The sequence below is a fragment of the Gigantopelta aegis genome, chromosome 3, assembly GCF_016097555.1.
Source record: "Gigantopelta aegis isolate Gae_Host chromosome 3, Gae_host_genome, whole genome shotgun sequence".
In the NCBI taxonomy this organism is placed as follows: domain Eukaryota; kingdom Metazoa; phylum Mollusca; class Gastropoda; order Neomphalida; family Peltospiridae; genus Gigantopelta; species Gigantopelta aegis.
The window spans coordinates 4,788,261-4,815,663 of NC_054701.1; the positions used below are offsets into that span (position 1 = coordinate 4,788,261).

At 36.8% G+C, this 27,403-nt stretch overlaps 1 protein-coding gene across 1 annotated transcript in view; it reads right to left on the reverse strand.

Annotated features, from left to right (window-relative positions):
* Positions 1–1,206: 1,206 nt before the first annotated feature.
* The window catches only part of LOC121367420 (acylamino-acid-releasing enzyme-like), a 40,006-nt gene continuing 13,809 nt past the window's right edge, over positions 1,207–27,403 (reverse strand). Inside the window, exons 9-23 of the mRNA XM_041491575.1 lie at positions 26,369–26,493; positions 25,368–25,425; positions 23,815–23,915; positions 17,597–17,648; positions 17,058–17,146; positions 14,417–14,552; positions 14,027–14,116; positions 13,238–13,318; positions 11,888–11,976; positions 9,485–9,595; positions 9,066–9,114; positions 4,847–4,877; positions 3,200–3,302; positions 2,422–2,528; positions 1,207–1,458 (exon numbers count right to left, since the gene is read on the reverse strand). Of these exons, the coding sequence (XP_041347509.1) occupies positions 1,353–1,458; positions 2,422–2,528; positions 3,200–3,302; positions 4,847–4,877; positions 9,066–9,114; positions 9,485–9,595; positions 11,888–11,976; positions 13,238–13,318; positions 14,027–14,116; positions 14,417–14,552; positions 17,058–17,146; positions 17,597–17,648; positions 23,815–23,915; positions 25,368–25,425; positions 26,369–26,493 (1,328 nt within the window). The 3' untranslated portion in view covers positions 1,207–1,352. The remainder of the gene's footprint in view (positions 1,459–2,421; positions 2,529–3,199; positions 3,303–4,846; positions 4,878–9,065; positions 9,115–9,484; positions 9,596–11,887; positions 11,977–13,237; positions 13,319–14,026; positions 14,117–14,416; positions 14,553–17,057; positions 17,147–17,596; positions 17,649–23,814; positions 23,916–25,367; positions 25,426–26,368; positions 26,494–27,403) is intronic.

Genomic DNA, 27,403 nt, shown 5'->3' on the forward strand with positions numbered 1-27,403 from the left:
TATAGTCTACACTTAAGTCTCTAGCAACATCTGAAACTTTAATGTAATGGCAACAAATTGCATGTGTTATCGCATCAAGATTTGAGTCATACAAGTCATATAAGCACGGACCCAGCACTAAACTTCAACTTGTATCAATTGTTTACAGGTTTAGACAGAAGGTCCATTTCATTTCATTTATTTCAACTTATTTCCATGCCTATATCCAATTGAGGTTCAAGCACGCTGTCCTGAGCACATACCTCAGCTATTTGGGCTGTGTGTCCAGTACAGTGGGTTAGTTGTTAGATGTTAGTGTTTAGTGAGAGAGAAGAGGGTGTAGTGGTCTTACACCTACCCATTGAGTAAAACTCGCTCTAGGTGGGAGCCGGGACCAGGTTGCGAACCCGGTAGCTATCAGCCTTATGTCCGATGGTTTAACCACGACACCACCGAGGTCCATGCTTTTAAAACGTTTAAAGTCTGGTCTGAAGTCTCTAACAGCATCTTGAGACTTAACATCATGGTCACAAATTGTATGCATGTGACATCAATAAAGATTAGAGTCTAGACTCATACCGTTTTATAATCACAGGTTCTGGTTCAAACACTGAGATAGGTCCTAGTAGATATATTAGTTCAATGAAATAATCACATCTGGGTAAAAGCTTTGAACTCATAGTATGGGACTTGGATAAATAATATACTTGGTGTTTGGGCAACCCAGAATAAAACCCCAGTCTGCCTAGCCATAGAATTATATTGCTAATGAAAATTCACTTTTCTTCCATGCTTAGGTGCATAGGTGTATGGCCTTCCATTTTTGTAGAGGGGAAGGTTGACTTTTGCCCAAATTAAAATGAAAATGCCCGAATCTGGATAACAACATTTATTCATATTAGTATTACTACCAGACAGCTATATAGGGTTGGAAACAAATCACTATGCATTTTGACATGGATTACAACTAATTTTGAGGGTAGAATGATGGAAATACATAGTTAAAATGTCTCAGGTTAGCACATTTTGCCCGAATATGTATGTAACTTTTGCCCGAATTTGAGGTTTTGCCTCCCTGTCTCACACGCTTATGCCTAGGTGTATGAGAAGGGTTTATACATTGACTAGAGGTTCCAGTAATGAGTCCTGAATTTCCAGCACCAACATTTTCAAGTGCTGTGTTGCATACATCATTGTGTCATTGATAAATCACAAACTGATATCCTGTTATGAAAAACAATGATAAATTTATTGCATGGATCTGCTTATTATTTGTCTTATACACATACATCATACATTGACTAAAAAAAAGTTGCTGTATTGAATACATCAACCTATCGACTGGTACCGATCACCAATGATTGATCCTCTCTTTAAAGTCCAATATGGCTGCCGAACCACAGCAGTATGTTGACAAAAGAATCTGATTCGGCCGGTACAGTAATAATTGGATGGGAGTTGTCTTCGTAAGCCAGAAATCTGAAAGTTAAACACATGCTAAATATCATAAAATGATGCTAGTATCCAGTGAAGAGTAATATTCATTCAGCACTGTGACTGTGTGTAGCAAAATAACGAGACGTAGACCTAGTTTCTGATTTTAAAGTATCTTGAACAATCCAGTGTTTAGCAGAATGATACAATTAATTGATTTAGTTTTAGTGGGGGATATGTAGCAACACCTCAGTCAGCTTGGTGTTTCAGAGGAAGATTGCCCATGTAGTCATATATACTGAACAACAAAAGATATGTATTGATAATTATACGAGCTTGTGTGTCGTACTGATTTTACAAAACAAGTGGTAGGATTTTTTTATTGCCTGAGCGATTCACACATGAGTGTAATAATTTCTTTATTATCCACATGATCCAAAATATAATTTTTATGAATAACAAGCTAGGACCATGTTAAAACGTTTGAAACGTAACTAAAAAGAGACGAGACGTAATTTTCCGAAATGACATCATATTTGATAAGTGTTTAAACTGAGGAAGCCACATTAAGTTATGACGTCGCTTCACAAAATTACGTCATTTGTGGTGCACGTGAAATCATTATGACACATGTGGGTCATACTAATTATATTTCCCTGAATATCTTGAACTATGTGGATAATAAAACTATTTCATTTTTTTAAATTTATTTTATGTTATTTAATTTAAATTTTATTAGTTTTAGTGTCTGTTCAATTATCAATGTTTTGTGAACATTTAAGGAAAATTTTGACAATTTATATTCCGCATTAATTTTATCATGAAAATATATACATTAACATTTCTTTTGTCCCATATCTAATACTTGTGTACTTTTGAATAATGTAGGCCTTGATCTTTAAGTATAAACATGTAAGTACTGTGTAATTTATTGGTAAAAAGACCTGCAGTAACAGAAATTTTACAATGCAGTGTTGGTGTCATCAATACTGACTGGACTCCACAAACCTGACAGTCTTGTTTCTAGCTTTCAGAGCGTGGTGGTATTCCCTGGCTTGGTTATTCGGCACGCGTTGATCATCCAGCCCAATCATCAACATTAGCGGGGTTTTCACCTGCAAAATGTAGATACAGCCGTCCTAGAACTGATCACGTGAAAGAGTGGCAGGAGTTACTATAATAATTTGTGTGTCTGCTGTAACATTTTTTTTGTACATACTTGGTTTAATAAAACAAATTAATTTTGTGGGTGCCAAATGTCAGAGGTCAGATTAAGGGTTTTTAAAATCTTTTTCAGGACTCTGAGAATTAAAGATGTTCTACCTCCATGTAAATGATGCCCTAAATTTTTAACAAAAAATAAATAAGTTACCGGTACATAAAATTAGATTTAAGGCCTATTTTGTGTGCCCCTTCCTTTCATGTGATCAGTTTAGAACAGGCACGTCGTAATACATTTGACAGCAACCACCACCCCTGCTGCAACAGAGTAACATACCTCAATTATTCAAGTCTGTTGAAAAGTTAAAAATTAAAGAGGTTTTTTTTAACAACACCACTAATTTATTAACCATCAGTTATTGGATTAGCAGCTAAAAACTTTTATATGCACTTTTCCAGACAGGACAGCACATACCATATTCTTTGATATACCTGTCATGGGGCACTGGCTGGGATGGGAAAAAACAACAATCAGAGATCATTGCACCAAGGATATTCAATAATTTGACTAAATTCTGCCTTACATATTGAAAACCAAACATTTAACAGTCAGACAGTTTCGAACCTGATCAACATGTTTGATTGGAGATTTGTTCCACAGAATCTTCAATACTTCAGCATCCGCTAACTGTGTGAAACTAAACTCTATACCAATTTCTGCCATTGACCTGCAAATAAAACACAAGAATTCCATACAACTAAGTGAATCATCTACCATAAACTGATTCAGTTAATAAAGAAATAATATGTAAAGTACATGTAATATTAATTTTTTGGAAAATAATATAAAAGTGAATTAAATTAAATTAAATTTGAAGTTTAATATACTAGTCGCAGGATACCAGTTGGGTTGGGAAAAAACACTAGTCCATCATCCATCAAGAGCAACTGACCTTGCAACCCATTGCGCCATAGGCAAGTGATCTCTGATTGCACCATTCCATGTGAGGTCAAATTGATTACAATATATCACACTGTCCTCTTAGCTGCACTCTGATATGTGCTTGAAAAAAATGCCAAGTACAGAAATGGAATAAGCAGATTTTGTTCATTTTGGGATTAATAATGAACATAATTTAGTAAAAGACTGTTTAATTTCAGGCGTGAACGTTCCTACATTTCTTTGGCCACCAACCGAGTCTGATTAGAATAGCAATGCCTTTTTTCATCAATGTGTATACATGTCTACTCTGCTATAGCATTTTCCATTAATGTATCGTATAAAAAAGTCACTAGTACATGGTATCTGTGTCACAATGGTACTGCTTTTTGTATCTTTCATGTGTGTTTTCTCAAAATATCTACGTATGGTTGCCTGAATAATCCAGCTAGTTACAGAAAAGTAGTGCGAGTCGGGTGTGTGTGTGTGTGTGTGTGTGTGTGTAGGTGTGGATTAAATTGTTTTGGTTCATTGAGATATGAACGGGAAAAAAGGTAAGCAGCTCTCGACCAATCAAATTTCTATAAAGTGTATACACGCAAAGAAAATTTTATTATTTCTCAATGAATGTAAAAATTATGTCCTCAGGAACGTCATACCTGATGACGTTATTTTATATTGGTAATTTGTCTTACAGAGCATTATTGTTTTAAACAAACAAATAATTCAAAATAAAATATATACTTTTAATGTTATTATTAGTAAGTATGTTTTAAATTTAATTATAAGTATTGCCTGTTATTTCTTTTATATTCATCTGGATATGAATTAAAAAAATCATCAAGAAACTTATGTGAGAACGGCTTCGCGGATTCAGTTTGCGGATGATTTATTTTTATTCATACCCTGATGAACATAAAAGAAATCACCAACAATCCTTAAATGATTCTATGTTCTTGTAGTCCAAAGCTACCTAAAAGTAATAATTTTACTTCTTCTGCTGACAGGAACAAATTCCAGAACATTAAAAAAAAAATCTATACAAATTGGACGGCTAGACACATATTTGTCAATTGGCTTTAAGATTTACTGCTTGCCGCAGACACATTTCAGTATTGATGTATCTCGCAGGAACAATGATACATGCGCACTGTCTACCATTCCCCTGGGGGGTTCAGGAATCATTGAAAATCTGCAGTCCATGACTCGAGTCAAGATTTACATGCATGTTTAATGAATTTACTCCAGCATTAGGCTAATTAACAATTAGAGTTTAGTGAAAAACAATTTGTATTGATTATGGCTCCCAAAGAGGACAACATAAATACTTACCAATCTAGTATGTCACTTGTGCCCCACATAGCTAGAATAAAAAAAATATGAACATGGTTAATGATGTTGTAAAGCAAATAATCAACATTCTCAAGAGGGTGTTGAAATATAGGATTTATCAACTAATAAACAAATTTCACTTTCAGACAAGAACAGGCCATGTCTTTGTGACTTGGAAGAAACAGCTGTGTTATGTTATAAAGTTTAAGTTTGTTTTGTTTGATGACACCACTAGAGCATATTGATTTATTAATCATCGGCTGCTGGATGTCAAACATTTGGTAATTTTTGTACATATAGTCTTAAAGAGGAAGCCTACAACGTTTTTCCATTAGTAGCAAGGTACTTTTTATATATATTATTCCACAAACAGGATAGCACATGCCACGGCTTTGATATACCAGTTGTGGTGCACTGGCTGGAACAAGAAATAGCCTAATGGACCCACCGACAGGGATCGATCCTAGACTGACCATGCATCAGTTGAATGCTTTACCACTGGGCTATGTTCTGGCCTGTGTTATGTTATATGAAACAGACGGACTTATTATTAATGAAATAAAATTATTCTTACTTAACACTAGTAAGATTTATTTCTCATTCCAGCCAGTGCACCGTGACTGGTATATCAAAGGCTGTGGTTTGTGCTATCCTGTCTGTGACATGGTGCGTATAAAACATTCCTTGCTACTAGCGGGTTTCCTCTCTAACACTATGTCAAAATTGCCAAATGTGTGACATCTAATAGCCGATGATTAATAAATCAATGTGCTTTAGTGGTGTTGTTAAACAAAATAAACTTTTAATAAAAGCCATATTGAACTATTGTTTCACAACCGACAAGCTGACACTGAATGGTGGACACATTTTCCACCAGTGGCGATCTATCTATGAGCCACATTGCATCCCTAAGTACGAGTGAAAATAAGTCGTATAGCAGGCTCTTCACGATGTTTCAATGTAGGAACCTGCTTATTTTAAGTAGGGGGGGGGGGGGGGGGCTGTGCGGGACGTAGCCCAATGGTACAGCATTCGCTCGATGTGTGGTCGGTGTGGGATCGATCCCTGTCGGTGGACCCATTGTTCCAGCCAGTGCACCACGACTGGTATATCAAAGGCCATGGTATGTACTACCCTGTCTGTGGGACGGTGCATATAAAAGATCCCTTGCTGCTAATCGGAAAGAGTTGCCCATGAAGTGGCAACAGCGGGTTTCCTCTCTCAATATCTGTGGTTCTTAACCATATGTCTGACACCATATAACCGTAAATACAATGTGTTGAGTGCATCGTAAAATAAAACATTTCTTTCTTTTTCTTTATTTTAAGTAGGTGACTATATTAAGTAGGTGACTATATTAAGTAGGTGACTATATTAAGCACTTGCCTAAAGGGTGTAATTCATTTTCATTTCATTTCAACTTTATTTTCGTGCTCATATCCAATTTAGGTTCAAGCACGCTGTCCTGGGCACATACCTCAGCTATCTGGGCTGTCTGTACAGGCCAGTGGGTTAGTTGTTAATTGTTAATGAGAGAGAAGAGGGTGTAGTGGTCTTAGACCTGCCCATTGAGTCGTTAAAACTTGTTCCGGGTGGGAGTCGGTACCGGGCTGCGTTACCAGCCTTAAAGGTAGAGTAAGCTCAAACAAGAGATTTATGTGTTGGAAAGATGCATACCCGGACCACCAACACATATTGACACTTTAACAAATGAAAAACGCGTAATTTTAGAGTTAATAAAAAAACATGATTATTCATGCTAACTGGGGGCAGCCATTTTGTTTCGTTTTTGTGACGTCCGGTGGTATAGCTTTGGGCGAAGTGACGTCAGCTCCGTTCATCTGCTTTATGCACAGTGTAAACAAACGCTCTAATTTACGACGAGGCGCTTCGCTTTCATCAACCTGACTTGTAAAACAGCATAAATGGCTTGATAGTATAATAAACTATTTAACTAAATATATTTCAATTTGCATCAATAGAACGAAATGGAGTTATAGTATGTTTCTTTTTTAAAAAATCCAAAGGAAAAAATGCATATCATTAAGCCTATTGGTATGCTACGTTCGAGCAAAAACGACCACTCACGATACCCAAGTGATAATTTTCTTTTCTTTGGGACTACATAATTATTCAGTTTTGTGATTTTTGATGGGGAAAGTCTACTTAATCAAGGGATTTACAGAATTACAGTAATAAAGCAAGATGGCTGATCGATTACGATTAGAGGGATGTCTGTGTGGTTAACACACAATACCCTGTGATCTTAATAAAAGAGGCACGTCTATTTAGTGTGTCTAGAAACAGTGTCTGGGGACCGTCTAAATATACACCTGCCAATCAGGAACCAAAGGTACAGGCCATGGAAAGAAAAGACCAATTAACTAAGAAAACACTCCGATTATTATTTCAGTACATGGGTTAATTTATGTACAAACCATAATACAGTTATTTCAACACTTTGACAATGGTGGTTTATTTTGTATTAAAAGTAATATATAATTGTTGCTGGCTTACTGGCATGACTATTATTACAGAATATTGCAGCATCCGTAAAAATCAGGTATGTTTTGTTTCTTCAGTTCGAAGACTAATTCCTGACATGACACGTTAGGTATTACGTAACCACCAGCTCGTCAGAGGGTGTATTCACTGGGATGGTACAAAATGGCTGCGCCTGTTATATATAATAACCGTCACATTTAACCGTTTTATTAATTAACTATACGATTGTACTTGTTGATATTAAGCAATAATGTGCATTATATATCGTTGAATATGCAAACCAGGTCAAATGCCTTGATTGTCCCTTCCTTTAACCTTCTAACTACTGCAGGTGAGATATCTCACCCGACATCACGCCAATCAACATACTGTACACTGAATACAGTGCATTCCCCAATTCATATTTCCCGCCCTTTTGCACACGACACTCACCGGAAAAACTTGTATAACAGAAAACAGAAGTCAACCCATCTTCCTGTATCTTTAGGTTTTCTTTTTCTTTGGAAAATAACTTGTAATTTTGAGTTGGAAAAGTGTGTATTTTTGCTTGACACCAATGGTGGCACATCGCAGTCATTTTCAGGGATCGATAGCTGATTGTGACAGCTAATTTGATAATAAATTTTATTGCTTTACCAACAACGAAAATCACCAAATATTGGGATATGAATCGTAGTTCTTTTTTTGGTTTTTTAAATTCTGATCAGAAAACAACTGTTATCGGGAATAATAGACATAAATACTGGACAGCTAGCCACAAATGCTGGAAAGTAAATGCAACTTTTTTGATTTTTTGCCTAATTTTAGTCAACATTAGCTGATCTAAAATGTCATAAAAATTATAAAACCCCACGGAAATAATACTTACCAATTCAAATATGAACTTTATTTTATGTATTTATAAATTATTCAAGTGAATATATGTGAGTAAAAATTATAAACTTGTACCCACTCAACATGGTTTTTGTAAAAAATTAATCTAGTAGTCTAAAGGTTATGTCTGATGGCTTAACCACGACACCACCGAGGCCAGTGCACTTGTCTAAAGAGTGCAATTAAGTTACTGTATTAACTGGATTAGTATTGTGGCATGTTTTTATGTAATGAATACACACACAACCATTGGTATTCGTAATGTGTATCTGCAATAAATATAATACTCGCATATAAATATTATGCCATGAGGTTGGGCACAAATGAAGTGAAATTTAAACGCAACAATTTGTTTCCTACCATTTTATAACACCAGCTGATACGGAAGGTATAACTGCTGATAATATTTTATGGCTGCATGCTTCTTTTGACAAGTGTGATAAAGTAGTTTAAAAGTCTGATCTTGTTTCATGACGATCATATAAATATATTTATAAATAATTGTCATGTTTATAAAAAGTCTTCTAAAATGCTAATAATTTGATGTCTCTTTTAAAGACACACATTTCTGAAGGAAGGAAGGAAATGTTTTATTTAACGACGCCACTTTATGGGCTACTCTTTTCGATTAGCAGCAAGGGATCTTTTATATGCACCATCCCACAGACAGGATAACACATACCACAGCCTTTGATATACCAGTCGTGGTGCACTGACTGGAGCAAGAAATAGCCCACTGACGGGAATCGATCCCAAACCGACCGTGCATCAAGCGAAGGCTTTACCACTGGGCTACGTCCTGCCCTCCTCACATATTTCTGACTTCACTGAAGTAACTTACTTGTCAGATTGACAACAGGATTTCTGCATGCTGCTACTTTGAAAGTGTCCTGAAAACAAACAGACGAAGTCTATAGTAACTGGACTAGAAGATGACTGGTTACCATCACAAGACATTCATTTAATATTCATGTATACTTATTTTGAGCCGGAACCGGGCTGCGAATCCTGTACCTACCAGCCTTATGTCTGATAGCTTAATCACGTCACCACAGAGGCCAGTATCAAGAGACAATGAAGCTAGTTTATTTACTTATATACTTATAGGATATTGACCAATCATAGACACTGTAAGAAAAGTATCATGATACAATGAAGTTACTTTATTTATTTATTTGTATACTTCCAGGATATTGGCCAATCATAGACACTGTACGAAAACTACCATAAGACAATGAGACAACTTTTCGATATACTTACAGGATACTGACCAATCAAATGTGTTGTAAGAAAGCCTCCATGGGACCCGCCAAACATAATTAACTTGTTTTCATCAACACAACCCATTTTTTGTATGTCCTCAGCTGCTGCCTGGAAAGGATTACAAGTCAAACATTACTCAGTTACATTTCATCTTTCGAAACCTATAAACCTGTCTTTATGTTTAACAAAGGAAAACAAAAGACTGTTGGTTTAATAACACATCAGCACATTTTGAATCTACAGCTATTTGGTTTTTAACATATAGTTATTCTCAAACTGGTCTAGAATGACACATCAGCACATTTTGAATCTACAGCTATTTGGTTTTTAACATATAGTTATTCTCAAACTGGTCTAGAATGACACATCAGCACATTTTGAATCTACAGCTATTTGGTTTTAACATATAGTTATTTTTAAACTGGTCTAGAATGACACATCAGCACATTTCGAATCTACAGCTATTTGGTTTTAACATATAGTTATTATCAAACTGGTCTAGAATGACACATCAGCACATTTTGAATCTACAGCTATTTGGTTTTAACATATAGTTATTATCAAACTGGTCTAGAATGACACATCAGCACATTCTGAATCTACAGCTATTTGGTTTTTAACATATAGTTATTCTCAAACTGGTCTAGAATAACACATCAGCACATTTTGAATCTACAGCTATTTGGTTTTTAACATATAGTTATTCTCAAACTGGTCTAGAATGACAAACAAAACCTGCTGCCACCAAATAGCCACAAGGAATCTTTGATATGCATTTTCCCATAGATTAGACAGTACATACCATAACCTTTGATATGCATTTTCCCATAGATTAGACAGTACATACCATAACCTTTGATATGCATTTTCCCATAGATCAGACAGTACATACCATAACCTTTGATATGCATTTTCCCATAGATCAGACAGTACATACCATAACCTTTGATATGCATTTTCCCCATTGATTAGACAGTACATACCATAACCTTTGATATGCATTTTCCCCATTGATTAGACAGTACATACCATAACCTTTGATATGCATTTTCCCCATTGATTAGACAGTACATACCATAACCTTTGATATGCATTTTCCCATAGATCAGACAGTACATACCATAACCTTTGATATGCATTTCCCCATTGATTAGACAGTACATACCATAACCGTTGATATGCATTTTCCCCATTGATTAGACAGTACATACCATAACCTTTGATATGCATTTCCCCATTGATTAGACAGTACATACCATAACCGTTGATATGCATTTTCCCCATTGATTAGACAGTACATACCATAACCTTTGATATGCAGTTTCCCCATTGATTAGACAGTACATACCATAACCTTTGATATGCATTTTCCCATTGATTAGACAGTACATACCATAACCTTTGATATGCATTTTCCCCACTGATTAGACAGTACATACCATAACCTTTGATATGCATTTTCCCCATTGATTAGACAGTACATACCATAACCTTTGATACGCATTTTCCCCATTGATTAGAAAGTACATACCATAACCTTTGATATGCATTTTCCCATAGATCAGACAGTACATACCATAACCTTTGATATGCATTTTACCATAGATTAGACAGTACATACCATAACCTTTGATATGCATTTTCCCATAGAGTAGACAGTACATACCATAACCTTTGATATGCATTTTACCATAGATTAGACAGTACATACAATAGCCTTTGATATGCATTTTCCCATAGATCAGACAGAACATACCATAGCCTTTGATATGCATTTTCCCATTGATTAGACAGTACATACCATAGCCTTTGATAAACCAATCAAAGATCACTAGGTGGGATCAGAGGGAGGTGGGGGGGCAACATGGTTTTGTTCCAGAACTGAGGGTCAACTCCCCACCCCCCCCCCCCCCCCCCCCACCCAGTGCTGGAGCAAAACCTCAAATTTGGGCAAAAATTAAACAGAAGATATTTGGGCAAAATGTGCTAATCTGAGACCTTTTTGCCATGCATTCTACCCTCAAAATTAATTGTAATCCATGTAAAATTGTGTAGTGATTCATTTGCAACCCTATATAGTTGTTTGGCAGTAATGCTAATATGAATAAATGTTCAGATAATTCAGATATTTTCGAGCAAAAGCCAGCCTGCCACCCCCTCCCAAAAATTGGGAGCCTGTATGCCTATGGTGGGATGTAAAGAAAACACCATGCCCACGGTGTGTGATCAATACTACAAGTCAGCACACACCTCAGGTGAATGCTCTACCACTGAGAAGAACCAAGCCAATACTATGGGTCCTTATAATAAGGAAAGGTGGCTGCTTATACTGTATGACTCTACATCATGTTAAATAAAATGTTAATTAGAGATGTTTGTGTTGTTGAAGACAATACTGACTTTCACATCTTTGACATCTTGGTCTCCAATGGTTCCCAGTAGAGAGGAGATACTGTCCTGTCCAAAACCCACAGACCCTCGGTAATTCACTGAAAATAAATACAAGTTATAAACCTACATCAAGTAAAATTTCCACACTGGATTTACTTGTACATCGTCAATAAAAGAATGTGTTACTATATGTTGTTTTGTGCAATGTGCTGCCAATGATGATGATTTTCTGAGATTAAAACAACTGTCCTAGGGTGGCAACTTAACTACCTTGTTTGTCTATTCACCACAGAAAGAAAAGCAAGAATGTTTGTTTAACAACACCTCAGCACATTCTAAACTATGGCTATATGGTTGAAACTTGGTCAAGAGTATCAAAACCTGCTTCTATCACAGATATTACTACTACCCAAGAGCAACAAAGGATCTTTTATCCTGGAACCACTGTTTCTATTGATCGATTATGATGATCAATTAAAGCAAAGTCATAAACCTATACTAGCAAATTATGACCTTTGACGTCAGTCATATGACGTCGCACGCATAGCTACATCACAAAATTGCTCATTTGGCCTCTAGGTTATCGTACAATGTGGCTGAAATAACAGAAATTATAGCTTTTCCCCATAATTTTTATGGACTGCAGGATAAAGATAATAACTAGTTAATGACGTCGGATATCGACTTTATCCTCTACTAGCTGAATGGAAAATTATACTCGGCAAGCCTCGTGAAATTTCCCATTCTTACCATCACAGGATAGTCATTAATATGTTGGTAGTTTCTGCAGCCTCAGACAGTTATGTTCTGTTAGTAGTTTCCGCATCCTTAGACAGTTATCTTCTATTGGTAGTTTTCGCAGCCTTAGACAGTTATCTTCTATTGGTAGTTTCCGCAGCCTTAGACAGTTATCTTGTTAGTAGTTTCCGCAGCCTTAGACAGTTATCTTGTTAGTAGTTTCTGCTGCCTTAGACAGTTATCTTCTATTGGTAGTTTCCGCAGCCTTAGACAGTTATCTTCTGTAAGTAGTTTCCGCAGCCGTAGACAGTTATCTTCTGTTAGTAGTTTCTGCAGCCTTAGACAATTATCTTCTATTGGTAGTTTCCACAGCCTTAGACAGTTATCTTCTATTGGTAGTTCCTGCAGCCTTAAGACAGTTATCTTCTATTGGTAGTTTCCACAGCCTTAGACAGTCATCTTCTATTGATAGTTTCCACAGCCATAGACAAAGCAATTGTGAAGCACTTTCCGGAACATATGGAACCAATCAGCACTAAATGCCTGTCTGCAGTTAGTAGCAGGCATGCTCTAGTACTGTTTGGCTGACCATGTATCACATTATACTGAGAATGTTCATACCCATTAGCACAGCATAGCCGCACAGAGTGAACCCAGCCGAGTACAGGTAGAACTCAGCATCATGGGTCGAATGGGGACCACCTGAAACAATTAAAATGGCAATAAGTAAAACTGATATATCCGGGTTTGTTTTGTTTTTACAGCCATTTAGATTAGATCATTAAAGCTGCAGTCTCGGTATATTTTAATTTTTTAACCATTCAGAATAGATCATTAAGGCTGCTGTCTCGGTTGTATCTTTATTATTTAACCTATTTGCCTATTTTTGATATAATAAAATAATATAACATATGTGACAGGTTTACCACCAACCCCAATAAAAATCATTGATTTAATGTAAAAGAAATCTAGAAGTTTGCAATGAAATATAAGATAACATCTTGCCATAAAAGGACAAGTATTTTACAGAATTAAATGACTTGCCTACCATAAATAAATCTTCTCAAGCAACCACCTCTGTTACACAGCCAACTGTTACATTATCAGGTGTGTAACCCTTTAATCCTGCTGTCATGATATTCTGATATTCAGAGAGTTTTTGCCAAATTCATTTGTTATGCCGTTAATGCTAAATGCTAAACAATCTGGTAGAGACAGCTGTGAACTTACCATGAGGGAAGACAATGAGAGGTGGTTTGGACTCTTTGTGACAGACAGCTGAGAACTTACCACGAGGGAAGACAATGAGAAGTGGTTTGGACTCTTTGTGACAGACAGCTGCGAACTTACCATGAGGGAAGACAATGAGAGGTGGGTTGGACTCTTTGTGACAGACAGCTGCAAACTTACCATGAGGGAAGACAATGAGAGGTGGTTTGGACTCTTTGTGACCATCACTCGATGCAGGTAGAAACAGAATGCTGTCATAGTCTAATTTAGCTGAAATGCGGAACAACATTTTAAATTTAAAATCATTATGTACAAAGTGGTAAGTTTAAAAGAGATAATGCAAAGATATTTTGTTCCAATATAACACAAAGGACAAATATAAATAATAAGTGTGAAAATCAAAATACTTTTTAATTAAATATTTATGCAAAATACTTGATTTATAAATTTCCTGATGAATACAAATGATAAATTAAGAGTGCAAATATAAATGCATTTTGTTTAACCTCTATTAAACATTTCATGTTAAATTATATTAAGAGTTAAAACATCATATTTGGTGAACTTTACGATATTGTTTGTGAACTCTGTCTGCAGTGGGCTGATGTTTCACTATTTTCCACGTGAAGCCATCAAGTGTTGTCGGCTCACCATCAAGGTGCAGCCATTTTGTTACACTGCCGTCTGCTGAGATCTCACCAGTCATCTTGAAATAAACAATATAGTTCTCTTTATCTGTGTGTACAAGAGAGTTAAAATAAGACAAAACAACCAAAGAATGTGTAAATTGAAAGTAACCAAGGAACATCAAAGTTCGTTAAGAATTTACTGCAATTATATTTTGGTTCATGCAAGTATGAATCAAGAAAACAATGCAGTGCAGTCAGGGTGGGATGAGGGAATAGGCATGGATTAATGCATTATTTTACTTCATTGAAATATGAATACAAAAACAAAAAGTAAGCCTTGTTCAAAGTTAGTTTGTCTGTTTTGTTTAACGACACCACTAGAGCACATTGATTTATTAATCATCGGCTATGGGATGTCAAACAATTTGGTAATTTTGATATACAGATTTAAAAGGAAATCTGCAAAATTTTTCCATTAGTAGTAAGGGATCTATATATGCAGATGGGATAGCACATACCACAGCCTTTGATATACTAGTTGTGGTGCACTGGTTAGGATGAGAAATAGCCCAATAGGCCCACTGACAGGGATCGATCCTAGACCAACTGCGCAACAGGTGAGCATTTGACCACTGGACTACATCCCGCCTCCCTTGTTCAAAGAGTCAAATTGTACTACATTGTATAGATGAAAGAAATTTAATTATTATAATTAAATTAAATTATATTATACAGTTATGGCGAGGACAGGACCTAGTATAGTTACCTTCCCCAGGTTAGCTGTAGATGACCCTATATTATACAGTTATGGCGAGGACAGGACCTAGTATAGTTACCTTCCCCAGGTTAGCTGTAGATGACCCTATATTATACAGTTATGGCGAGGACAGGACCTAGTATAGTTACTAGTATAGTTTATGGCGAGGACAGGACCTAGTATAGTTACCTTCCCAGGTTAGCTGTAGATGACCCTATATTATACAGTTATGGCGAGGACAGGACCTAGTATAGTTACCTTCCCCAGGTTAGCTGTAGATGACCCTTATGGCGAGGACAGGACCTAGTATAGTTACCTTCCCCAGGTTAGCTGTAGATGACCCTATATTATACAGTTATGGCGAGGACAGGACCTAGTATAGTTACCTTCCCCAGGTTAGCTGTAGATGACCCTATATTATACAGTTATGGCGAGGACAGGACCTAGTATAGTTACCTTCCCCAGGTTAGCTGTAGATGACCCTATATTATACAGTTATGGCGAGGACAGGACCTAGTATAGTTACCTTCCCCAGGTTAGCTGTAGATGACCCTATATTATACAGTTATGGCGAGGACAGGACCTAGTATAGTTACCTTCCCCAGGTTAGCTGTAGATGACCCTATATTATACAGTTATGGCGAGGACAGGACCTAGTATAGTTACCTTCCCCAGGTTAGCTGTAGATGACCCTATATTATACAGTTATGGCGAGGACAGGACCTAGTATAGTTACCTTCCCCAGGTTAGCTGTAGATGACCCTATATTATACAGTTATGGCGAGGACAGGACCTAGTATAGTTACCTTCCCCAGGTTAGCTGTAGATGACCCTATATTATACAGTTATGGCGAGGACAGGACCTAGTATAGTTACCTTCCCCAGGTTAGCTGTAGATGACCCTATATTATACAGTTATGGCGAGGACAGGACCTAGTATAGTTACCTTCCCCAGGTTAGCTGTAGATGACCCTATATTACTGTGCCTGTGATGTTCCTAACAGCCCACCCCACCCCCACCCCCCAACACCAGATATCTTAGGCTAGGTGCAGCTCTGGGAGTAACTATTAAACATTTTGTAATTTGTCAGAGAATGTAAAATGACAAATGTAAAATGTTACAAAATAAAAAAATATAAGCTTTTACAAAATATATTTTAAACTGTATATACTAGCAGAATCTCTCCACCACCCCCACCCCCCCCACTCCCCACCCCCCACCCCAAATACCAACATCCCTCATCCAATGCCACCCCAACCCAATCAAACAACAACACGACTGTGAGTAACTAAATTAATCACATACCAACTTTTATACAGGCTAGCCAAATAAAACTATTTGGTTAAAACAATTGAGTAAGCAGTCTACGTTTTAAATCATATTCAAAATGTCTAACAGATGTTTCAAAACTGATTACACAGGAGAAGGGACAATCATTAAATATATACACCTACTATCCATAAGATTAAATTTGATTTAAACCATGTAAACAAATGGGGAAATATGTGGCAGACACCAAGCATAAAATAATAACAGTGCCTCCCACCCTTCCCCACTCCCTTTATAATCTATTCTGGAACAGCCCTAAAACAAAATGGTCAAGTGAAAATCTTGTGCATTATGAGCTGTGCCAGTCATGTGAGTGGTGTGATTAGTACCTGTATCCGATGACACAGACAGAACACCTGTTGCTCAATCTCTATCAAAATGCTATTTTATTATTATTTATCAACTGACAGCCAGCTGTTAGTTCTAACAGTACGTATTCCTTCAACCGTGACAAAAGCACAGAATGTGCTGTGTGACTGTTAAAACTTGCTTTACCAGATAGCCTGGCTGGTCTGGTGCAGAACAAACAACAATGATACGATTATCACAGACGTCAGCTACTGCAGATGAACCTTTGTGAGCACCTACAACAAAATAAAAATATGTTAATCCCCGAATTCTGAAATACTTTTACATTATCATATTTGGAACACTCGAATAGCTTTTGTTATTTTTCTTTTAATCAAATAAATTATAAGAATTAAATTGTGTGTTTATAGGATAAAATATATCTAGAATTTTATTTTTTTAATTGAACAATTTTAAAGGATATTTTATTATTATTAAATGGACAAACATTAATTATTCCTAGGCATCGGAAGCGAAGGTGGAGTGTGGGGAGTGTGTGAAGATTATGGATTTCTCCCCCCTCCCCATCCACTGAAAGGTAAATCAATTATCAAATATAATCAGAAAAATCATCATAATAAGAAATGTACAAGAATTCACTAGCCAGAAAGTAGCAATAATATTTAGATTTAAAGTTCATAATTAAATTGTTTTAATTATGTTACAGATAACAAAAATAAACCTACCAACTTTGATCTGCTTCTTCTCTTTGGTCTGTGTGTTTACAACAACCACCACCTAGAATAGAAGAAATTATGAGAACCCCCAAAATAGCATCATGCAAAATGTAAATAAAAGTTGTTTTGTGTAAGGACACCACTAGAGCACATTGATTTACTAATCCACGGCTATTGGATGTCAAACATTTGGTCATTTTAACATATATAGTCTTAGAGAGAAAACCAGTTACATTTTTCCATTAGTAGCAAGGGATCTTTAATATGCACCATTCCACAGACAGGATAGCATATACCATGGCCTTTGATATACCAGTCGTGGTGCACTGGTTGGAACTAGAAATAACCCAATGGGCCCACCAACAGGGATCAATCCCAGACTGACCGTGCATCAGGCGAGCGCTTTACCACTGGGCTACGTCCCACCCAAAATGTATATATGCTAGTAGAAATATAGTACAAGTATTCCCTGCCCATTCCTATTTTCTAACACTGTCTATCAACATTAATGTATATATGGTAGTAGAAATGTAGTACAGGTATTCCCTGCCCATTCCTATTTTCTAACACTGTCTATCAACATTAATGTATATATGGTAGTAGAAATATAGTACAGGTATTCCCTGCCCATTCCTATTTTCTAACACTGTCTATCAACATTAATGTATATATGGTAGTAGAAATATAGTACAGGTATTCCCTGCCCATTCCTATTTTCTAATACTGTCTATCAACATTAATGTATATATGCTAGTAGAAATGTAGTACAAGTATTCCCTGCCCATTCCTATTTTCTAACACTGTCTATCAACATTAATGTATATATGGTAGTAGAAATGTAGTACAAGTATTCCCTGCCATTCCTATTTTCTAACACGGTCTATCAACATTAATGTATATATGCTAGTAGAAATGTAGTACAAGTATTCCCTGCCCATTCCTATTTTCTAACACTGTCTATCAACATTAATATATATATGCTAGTAGAAATGTAGTACAAGTATTCCCTGCCCATTCCTATTTTCTAACACTGTCTATCAACATTAATGTATACTACTCAAAAGAATTTAAGGGTCAGACGATATTTTCGACATTATTTTCTGAATGTCAATTATATTAGCTAGACCATAATGTCACGCATGGTATTGTTCCATTTTGACGAAAGTGGGTCTAAGCAACCCATAAATGAATTAAAATCCACTGTCATTTACACTGTCGACTAGTTCTAATGGTGAAAACATGCTTACATTTGCACGTAAATTAGGGCGAAAGCGAAAGGTCTGCTAAGTGCCCATAACTTGCTTTTTCACAAAGCGCTTCATTTGCACGCTTTGCACGTGTATTCCATATTCCCAATGCCGAATTTCCGTATAATTGGAGCTTGTGTTTGTGTACGGTGCACACTCCAAATTCGACAATGGTATGACTTCAACTGACTATCGAAGATCGAGGAAGGGCTATTGTTTGGCTTCAGGATGGCAATACGCAAAGAAATGTTGCTCTGAGACTTGGTGTCAGTCAGAGTGTCGTTGGCCGACTGTGGCAACAGTACCAAGCAACGAATTCTGTTCGAAATCGTCCACGTTCGGGAAGACCCCGAATCACTACAAATAGAGAGGACCGCTACATCACCAATATGGCTCTACGTCAACGCACAACCACTGCACACCGATTATGTGACAATCTGCGGACTGCGACTGGAACTTGAGTGTCTGATAAAACCATACGCAATCGTCTGAGAGCCAATAATCTACGCTGCCGTCGCCAGGCTGTTCGACCACCACTCCTACCACGTCACAGAACGGCCAGACGTCACTGGTGCACACTTCATCTGCGGTGGCAACGTGTTCAGTGGGGTCGAGTGATGTTCACTGATGAGTCCAGGGTTAGTCTCCAGTTCAACGACGGTCGGGTTCGTGTCTACAGACGTCCTGGGGAGCGCTTCGCTGGCGTTAACGTTAGACAACGTCACCGGTTCGGTGGTGACAGCGTCATGGTGTGGGGCGGCATCTCTATCCATCACAGGACCCCCCTCTATGTGGTGGATGGCAATCTGAATGGAATCCGTTATCTGAATGAAATTATCCGGCCGTTGGTTCTCCCAGGCCTTCAGCAGATTGGCGGCGGGGCAGTTCTGCAGGATGACAATGCCAGACCCCACCGCGCCAGGGTGGTAACGGACTTTCTCAGACAACAAGGTATCGCCAGGATGGATTGGTCAGCATATTCGCCTGACTTGGCCCCAATAGAGCACGCCTGGGACGAATTAGGCAGGAGAGTTCGGGATAACCATGCCCCTCCGGCCAACCTTCATGATCTAGGTCAACTTCTTATGGCAGAGTGGCAAGCCATTCCCCAAGAGTTCTTCAGACGTCTGATCAACAGCATGAGGCAATGATGTGTCGAGTGTATTCGCGCCAGGGGTGGATTCACACACTATTAAACGAATGTTCTAATGTGTAAAATCCATGTTTGACAACCTTCAACTTTGACAGCATGTCATGTGACTTTCTTGTATACAGTGACGTTTATTTGTGTTTTTTTGTAAATATGGAACAATAACTTAAATTTTTGGTGTAGTTTACATCATCAATCTAATACACTCTGAAACTTATTTGGTTATAAATTTTTGACCCTTAAATTCTTTTGAGTAGTATATATATGGTAGTAGAAATATAGTACAAGTATTCCCTGCCCATTCCTATTTTCTAACACTGTCTATCAACATTAATGTATATGTGGTAGTAGAAATGTAGTACAGGTATTCCCTGCCCATTCCTATTTTCTAACACTGTCTATCAACATTAATGTATATATGGTAGTACAAATATAGTACAGGTATTCCCTGCCCATTCCTATTTTCTAACACTGTCTATCAACATTAATGTATATATGGTAGTAGAAATGTAGTACAGGTATTCCCTGCCCATTCCTATTTTCTAACACTGTCTATCAACATTAATGTATATGTGGTAGTAGAAATGTAGTACAGGTATTCCCTGCCCATTCCTATTTTCTAACACTGTCTATCAACATTAATGTATATATGGTAGTACAAATATAGTACAGGTATTCCCTGCCCATTCCTATTTTCTAACACTGTCTATCAACATTAATGTATATATGGTAGTAGAAATGTAGTACAGGTATTCCCTGCCCATTCCTATTTTCTAACACTGTCTATCAACATTAATGTATATATGGTAGTAGAAATGTAGTACAGGTATTCCCTGCCCATTCCTATTTTCTAACACTGTCTATCAACATTAATGTATATATCATGGTAGTAGAAATGTAGTACAGGTATTCCCTGCCCATTCCTATTTTCTAACACTGTCTATCAACATTAATGTATATATGGTAGTAGAAATATAGTACAAGTATTCCCTGCCCATTCCTATTTTCTAACACTGTCTATCAACATTAATGTATATATGGTAGTAGAAATATAGTACAAGTATTCCCTGCCCATTCCTATTTTCTAACACTGTCTATCAACATTAATGTATATATGGTAGTATAAATATAGTACAGGTATTCCCTGCCCATTCCTATTTTCTAACACTGTCTATCAACATTAATGTATATATGGTAGTATAAATATAGTACAAGTATTCCCTGCCCATTCCTATTTTCTAACACTGTCTATCAACATTAATGTATATATGGTAGTATAAATGTAGTACAGGTATTCCCTGCCCATTCCTATTTTCTAACACTGTCTATCAACATTAATGTATATATGCTAGTACAAATGTAGTACAGGTATTCCCTGCCCATTCCTATTTTCTAACACTGTCTATCAACATTAATGTATATGTGGTAGTAGAAATGTAGTACAGGTATTCCCTGCCCATTCCTATTTTCTAACACTGTCTATCAACATTAATGTATATATGGTAGTACAAATATAGTACAGGTATTCCCTGCCCATTCCTATTTTCTAACACTGTCTATCAACATTAATGTATATATGGTAGTAGAAATGTAGTACAGGTATTCCCTGCCCATTCCTATTTTCTAACACTGTCTATCAACATTAATGTATATATGGTAGTAGAAATGTAGTACAGGTATTCCCTGCCCATTCCTATTTTCTAACACTGTCTATCAACATTAATGTATATATCATGGTAGTAGAAATGTAGTACAGGTATTCCCTGCCCATTCCTATTTTCTAACACTGTCTATCAACATTAATGTATATATGGTAGTAGAAATATAGTACAAGTATTCCCTGCCCATTCCTATTTTCTAACACTGTCTATCAACATTAATGTATATATGGTAGTAGAAATATAGTACAAGTATTCCCTGCCCATTCCTATTTTCTAACACTGTCTATCAACATTAATGTATATATGGTAGTATAAATATAGTACAGGTATTCCCTGCCCATTCCTATTTTCTAACACTGTCTATCAACATTAATGTATATATGGTAGTATAAATATAGTACAAGTATTCCCTGCCCATTCCTATTTTCTAACACTGTCTATCAACATTAATGTATATATGGTAGTATAAATGTAGTACAGGTATTCCCTGCCCATTCCTATTTTCTAACACTGTCTATCAACATTAATGTATATATGCTAGTACAAATGTAGTACAGGTATTCCCTGCCCATTCCTATTTTCTAACACTGTCTATCAACATTAATGTATATATGCTAGTACAAATGTAGTACAGGTATTCCCTGCCCATTCCTATTTTCTAACACTGTCTATCAACATTAATGTATATATGCTAGTACAAATGTAGTACAGGTATTCCCTGCCCATTCCTATTTTCTAACACTGTCTATCAACATTAATGTATATATGCAAGTACAAATGTAGTACAGGTATTCCCTGCCCATTCCTATTTTCTAACACTGTCTATCAACATTAATGTATATATGCTAGTACAAATGTAGTACAGGTATTCCCTGCCCATTCCTATTTTCTAACACTGTCTATCAACATTAATGTATATATGCTAGTACAAATGTAGTACAGGTATTCCCTGCCCATTCCTATTTTCTAACACTGTCTATCAACATTAATGTATATATGGTAGTACAAATGTAGTACAAGTATTCCCTGCCCATTCCTATTTTCTAACACGTCTATCAACATTAATGTATATATGCTAGTAGAAATGTAGTACAGGTATTCCCTGCCCATTCCTATTTTCTAACACTGTCTATCAACATTAATGTATATATGCTAGTAGAAATGTAGTACAGGTATTCCCTGCCCATTCCTATTTTCTAACACTGTCTATCAACATTAATGTATATATGCTAGTAGAAATGTAGTACAGGTATTCCCTGCCCATTCCTATTTTCTAACACTGTCTATCAACATTAATGTATATATGGTAGTAGAAATGTAGTACAAGTATTCCCTGCCCATTCCTATTTTCTAACACTATCAACATTAATGTATATATGGTAGTAGAAATGTAGTACAAGTATTCCCTGCCCATTCCTATTTTCTAACACTGTCTATCAACATTAATGTATATATGGTAGTAGAAATGTAGTACAAGTATTCCCTGCCCATTCTTATTTTCTAACACTGTCTATCAACATTAATGTATATATGGTAGTAGAAATATAGTACAAGTATTCCCTGCCCATTCCTATTTTCTAACACTGTCTATCAACATTAATGTATATATGCTAGTAGAAATGTAGTACAAGTATTCCCTGCCCATTCCTATTTTCTAACACTGTCTATCAACATTAATGTATATATGCTAGTAGAAATGTAGTACAAGTATTCCCTGCCCATTCCTATTTTCTAACACTGTCTATCAACATTAATGTATATATGCTAGTAGAAATATAGTACAAGTATTCCCTGCCCATTCCTATATGCTAGTAGAAATATAGTACAAGTATTCCTTGCCCATTCCTATTTTCTAACACTGTCTATCAACATTAATGTCTGTTTCACATACATATTTTTACACTGAATTTCACACATAATTAATTTCAAAGATTTAAAATATTGAAAACATTCAGTACCAAACATTAAGTCAAACATTATGAGATTATTTTTTTTAAGGGACCATTGCCAAGTATAAACATTTTCACAAATGTACATAAACAGTTCTCATTTTTACCATCTCCTCCCTATCTAAAAGTCAACAAAGTGTAGTTTTATTGGCCTTTTTTATTGTTTTAAAAGGTTATGCTGGCAACATCCTTTAAATGTCAGATTTGTCTATTATCTGACCTGTTTGCTTCGCCAGCAGGTGTCAAAAACCACATGTATATTGTCGGACATCCAGCAACGCGGAGGCAGAGTAAAAGTAAATATTCCAGGAAACTCATCTTCTGCAAATAAAACAAGCATTTTGAGAATACTGCAGTCTGCTAAAACAAAATGTGGCCATAACCAGACCAAACAAATTTTCATATCTCCTAAGTTAACAAGTGATAAAGCTATATACAAAATTTCAGCTCAGTATCTTGAGGCATTCCAACAAAAATGGGCTGGACATGGCCCAGTAGTAAAGTGGTGACAGCGGGTTTCCTCTCTCAATATATGTGTGATCCATAACCATGTCTGACGCCATATAACCGTACATAAAATGTGTTGAGTGCGTCATTAAATAAAACATTTCCTTCCAACAAAAATAATCCGAAAAACAAATGTTCATATTTCCAAAGTTCAAGGGCCATAACTCTGTCAAAAATGGGTAAATTCCTGTGCAAGTCAAACTTGATCTGTACCTACACGATAATCCTATACACAAAATGTCAGCTCAATATCTTGAGGCTTTGCAAACAAACAGATAACTATATGTGGAACAGAAGGGTGGATGGATGAATGGACAGATTGACAGACAGATGGAGACAAAATCTATAGTCCACTCCGGTTGGACTGGTAACGGACTAATAAAAATACATTAGTTCAGTTATTTTTAATTATATAAAGATATATAATAATTAACTAGTCAAACTGTAAACTGTGTTGGTCAGAGGAGGCGGAATGTTATTAACAGCAGCAACAGTTGTAGGAGTGATTGCCCTCAGTGGTCTCATCAAACTGTTTCCAGTGCGCTACATCAGACAGGCACATCAAACGCTTGTGTCCTGTCTATAAAAAGATTCCCTACTGCTGTTCAGTAGAAACAGCCTGTTTGCCAATTAAGGTTTTCTCTATCAGTTTTCAAACCATCAACTGGCCAGCCTGCACCAACATTGACAAAATAAAACACTGAAGATTAATAGAAGACAAGGACTGGAATGTAATGTTGCACACTGTTTGAAAATTTTGTACAAATGCAAAGCAAAAAGAGAAGGCATTCAAAGGAGAGAACACAACAGTGGATTTGACAAACAGAAGAAGTAAAACAACATGTGAAGTTTGTTTTGTTTAACGACACCACTAGAGCACATTGATTATTCAATCATCGGCTATTGGATGTCAAACATTTGGTCATTCTGACTTGTCATTAGAGGAAACCCATTACATCTTTCCTAATGCAGCAAGAGATCTTTTACATGCACTTTCCCACAGACAGGATAGCACATACCACAGCCTTTGATATACCAGTCGTGGTGCTCTGGCTGGAACTAGAAATAGCCCAATGGGCTCACCGATGGGGATCGATCCCACACTGACCGCGCATCAAGTGAGAACTACAACCTGTGAAGAAAAACACATAAATGGACACATTATACACAGTATGTTAATATGCATGTCATTATCAACCCACAATAACTGTAACCTAGGGTAAATATCTGTAGGCTATATACGATCAACTGTTAGTAATGTCTGACCTGAGGCTGAATTGACAAAATCAATGATGGTTTCCGTTTTCTTTGTATTCCAGTCATACTGAAAAAGATTTAAAAAAACTAATGTTTCTACTGGATTGAAAACACCACAGAAACCTTATCATTAGGTTACAGTTTGTAAGCATTTTATAACAGTAATTCATAACAGCAATAATTTCAGGTGTTTTGTCAATAATTTCAGGTCTTTTGTCAATAATTTCAGGTGTTTTGTCAATAATTTCAGGTGTTTTGTCAATAATTTAAGGTTGGCTTGATGTAAAAAGAAACATTATTATAAAAACAATAAACATTTTCCATTTTTATTTGCAATTTATGAAAACATTGGTCAAGATATAAATAAAAGATTAACTCTCACCCATACTGAATAATATTATCAGCTCACAGAAGTATATTTGTTTTATGACTTCTCAACACATCTTAAATTACAGCAATTACTGTAGGTGTTTTAATTAGTGAGAGGAGAAACATCCTACTTCCGTATTTGTCACCTACCATCTGGAGTCTGCTACACTGCCCATGGGCGTCCCCCGAGAAATATCCTACTTCCGTATTTGTCACCTACCATCTGGAGTCTGCTACACTGCCCATGGGCGCCCCCCGAGAAATATCCTACTTCCGTATTTGTCACCTACCATCTGGAGTCTGCTACACTGGCCATGGGCGCCCCCTGAGAAATATCCTACTTCCGTATTTGTCACGTACCATCTGGAGTCTTGCTACACTGCCCATGGGCGCCCCCTGAGAAATATCCTACTTCCGTATTTGTCACTTACTATCTGGAGTCTGCTACACTGTCCATGGGCGCCCCCTGAGAAATATCCTACTTCCGTATTTGTTACCTACCATCTGGAGTCTGCTACACTGTCCATGGACGCCCCCTGAGAAATATCCTACTACTGTATTTGTCACCTACCGTCTGGAGTCTGCTACACTGCCCATGGGCACCCCCTGAGAAACATCAAACTTCCGTATTTGTCACCTACCATCTGGAGTCTGCTACACTGCCCATGGGCACCCCCTGCTGGATTTTCTAAGTACACCAGTTTGGACAGGTCATGACTAAACCGCGGGGATCGCACTGCCCGGCCACTCTCTTCACTGATCGCAGCTGTAACAAATAACAAACATCTATAGTGTGCACTACTGTTCATAATGATCAGACTCAAGAGTTTATCATACATTAAAGACCACACACAAGACAAGTCTCCAGACTTCACCTACATAATATTTTTATGAATGAGACTTTATTAAAGACTTCAGTCTAGAGTTTAAAGTTAAATCAGTAGAGTTCAAGAAAAATGGTAACCTACATAAATATGCCACTTTATAGTTTTAAATGATAACTGTATTATGATGGAAGAGATAATAATAAAGACAGAAATGTTTACAAATAAATTACAAAATTTAGTTTTATTTATATTTTGAATTGTAAACCATGAAAGTTGTATTATTTAAATCCCTGTGCCGATGCACCCACCCATATATCTTCTCTACTTAAGGGCTGTTTTAGAATTGATCACATAGGGGGATCATAATTATTATTTTATGCCTAGAGGGTCCACTGCCATTTTTTCTCTGTGCATACCTGGTGGAAATTTTAAAGTTTGTTTTGCTTAATAAAACCACTGGGACACACTGTTCAATCATCAGCTGTTGGATGTCAAACATTTAACAATTGTGACATCAGAGAAAACCTGATACATTTTTATTAACAGGAACAGATGTTTTATATGCACTTTCCCACAGACAGGACAGCTCATACCATGGTATTTGATATACCATTCAGGGAGTACTGGCTGGGATAAAAACTAATTAGAGAATGGGTCTACCGAAGACAACTCAGGTGAGTGTTTTACTTATTAAGTCCCCCACCCCCGTTTTCCCCTAACTGTCAGTGGTGAGTCAACAAAGTCCCTCCTGGTCCTACCATTTGGTGATCAGATGCTGAACAGTACTAACACACATACCTCAAATTCAAGCTAAGTCCCCCACTCCCGTTTTCCCCTAACTGTCAGTGG